At 40.1% G+C, this 2,575-nt stretch overlaps 1 protein-coding gene across 1 annotated transcript; it reads left to right on the plus strand.

Annotated features, from left to right (window-relative positions):
- The first annotated feature begins 574 nt into the window (after nt 1-574).
- On the plus strand, nt 575-2,307 carry SARC_03662 (hypothetical protein). The gene has a single exon (XM_014302545.1). It carries the CDS (start codon nt 693-695, stop codon nt 2,259-2,261), a length of 1,569 nt encoding a protein of 522 aa, XP_014158020.1. The 5' UTR covers nt 575-692; the 3' UTR covers nt 2,262-2,307.
- The last annotated feature ends 268 nt before the right edge of the window (nt 2,308-2,575 follow it).

Consider the following 2,575-nt stretch of genomic DNA (forward strand, 5'->3'; position numbering starts at 1 on the left):
AAACAATAACAATATTAAAAAGATCAGTATGCAACCTGTTGGTTCATTCACCAAATGAAATGAGATTACTTTATCGAGATCGACTCTTTTGTTTTGTTTTATAGTTTACTATATCAAATAAACATATAATATAGATTATAAAATGCGCATAATCTTTGTTCTTAAAAAAAAGAGCTCTTAATAGAAAAAAACCAATATAACAACAAGAAAGCTACATATTTGCCTTTTTGTTTAAGAAAAAACAAAAACAAAGAACAAAAACACTTGGCCATAGCCTTCTAAAATAGACGCATAGCCTACAAAGTAAAACACAAAGAAAAAACCGGAAGCGGCGGCGCGCCGGGCACGGCCATTAATCCTGCGGCTGCACCGCCGCAGCCTACCACAGCACTGAGCACCGAGCACTGAGCAGGCTGCACCGCTGCAGCATCATTCTGAATTCCTGATCTTACAGCTTTCCACTCTCACTGCCCAAAGAGGGCCCAGTCTCTGGGAACAGTTCTACATACATTCTGTATTTAATATTTACCAAGTAATTATGTCCATTCACATCTTGTATTTATTTGAATTATATATTCGCACTGCGGGTTTGAAATTCTTCCATTTCATGAATTCATGTACGTGACATACATGCATCTGTCTTTGCAGAGGAAGTCATATGTGTTTTCGACTTGACAGTCACAGTAAACAACATGAGTGAAAACGGGTTCACAGGAGGTAAGGGTGACTTGGCGTACACAGTATTCGATCAAATATTAACATATTCGCTTGCGAACATGCATTGCGATGTAACTCGGAGCATTATCGAAACAGATTGTGGCGACGAGCAGGAGGAAATGAAGCATCTTATTGCACAATTGAAACTTTCGTGCTCTGCGAGGAGTATGTCGCTGCCAAAATCGCCCGAGTGCGATTTCTATGGATCGAATGGTTCTTGCGATATGAGCAGTACCACGATGTATGCAACCTTGCGTACATCGTCATCATCATCGTCATCGACAAGGCTGCACAATATACAACGAGAGTATTCTAGCATATCCAATCCAAGCTATATACCTGACAATAATGATATTCGAGGGATAGGTTTGTGCGAAACGCCGTCACTTACTAGCGGTTCTTATATCTCGGACAAAGAATATTTAATTCCTTCGCATATGCTACAAAGGCCGAATTCAAATTTGGGCCCGCAGTATGCTAGCAATCCGCTTGAAGATACTCCCTGCCCTCCCGATGTACAGCATCTGCCAAACTGTAATCGAAGTAATCAAGGTGCTATGGACGAGAAAAAGGATTTAGTTCCGCGCAGGCGTTCTGATCCTGCGACGTCAATTGGGAAGCGACGAGCCACCTTTGCTGAGTTTGGCAATATAGATACGGAGGGACTGCAGAGTTCGATAAATTCGATGCGAGCTTCACTTTCAGAACCAATTTCCGATATATCCAGTTTCACGACACTAAATAATGACAATTGTCAAACGGCATCGCCTTGGGGACATGAGCAGAAGTCATTTACATCTGTAGTATCATCTCTGGACATTTCAAGTCCATTTGTAGTCCAAAAGGCAATCGCAACACGCAGTCTGGATACATTGGATCTAATAATAGCTAAGTATGAAAGTGCGCAAACCAAGGTAGAGGCAGTTGGAATGAACTTTGAACGGTGTACAAGTTCTGATTGTGGTTCTGAGCATACTGCGGCGTTGAAATCACCAACCCGCCAAGAAATTCAGCCCCCCTTAAATGTCACCATGTCGCATATACCAGTTATCTCTACTATATCAGATAATAGAGACTGTGCAGCTGCGGGTAATTGGATTGAATTATCTACTTTATCAGCCAATCACTTGCCATCATCTCATCAAGCGCGAGCTACAGCGCAACCTCAGCGATATAGGGAACACCCTATCAGTCGTTTGAATGACCTCAGTAGACGAGAGGCGGTAGATGCAAGATTAATCCAAACAGATACACCAGTCTACAATTTTCAGGGACTTGTTCCCACGGGAGGTAATTGGGGATGTAATAAGCCGAGAAAGCCTAAGGTTAAGGTTTCAAAGCCAACTACAACCAGAGATAGAACCACACGTTGTGTGCATTGTGGGACAAATACCACAGTTACTTGGAGGAGATTGAAGGGAGAGCTTGTGTGCAATGCCTGTGGGCTTTACTTCAAATCGAAGGGACTTATGAGGCCCCTCGATATTCGGCAAGGTCCAAAGAACAGAATTGTACGAAAGAAATCTGCTAAGAAAGCACAATAAAATGTAAATTTACGACCAGAATAAATAAAGACGGCGGTCATTTCACACAAAGTTTGCACAGGTAAGACAACACTGAGACATAAATCGAACGCAGATAGGTGTACTATATGCCTAGTTTCTATACGATCATACACAGGAGCTCACATCTATGCTTCTGTAATATATATATATATATACATAATATGTGTGTGCATGTGTGTAACATATATGTATATATATTTATATATGTATATATTTATATATGTATATATTATATATGTATATATTTTATATAAATATATATATATATATATATATATATATATATATATATA

This window comes from Sphaeroforma arctica, assembly GCF_001186125.1.
Source record: "Sphaeroforma arctica JP610 unplaced genomic scaffold supercont1.191, whole genome shotgun sequence".
Taxonomy (NCBI): Eukaryota; class Ichthyosporea; order Ichthyophonida; genus Sphaeroforma; species Sphaeroforma arctica.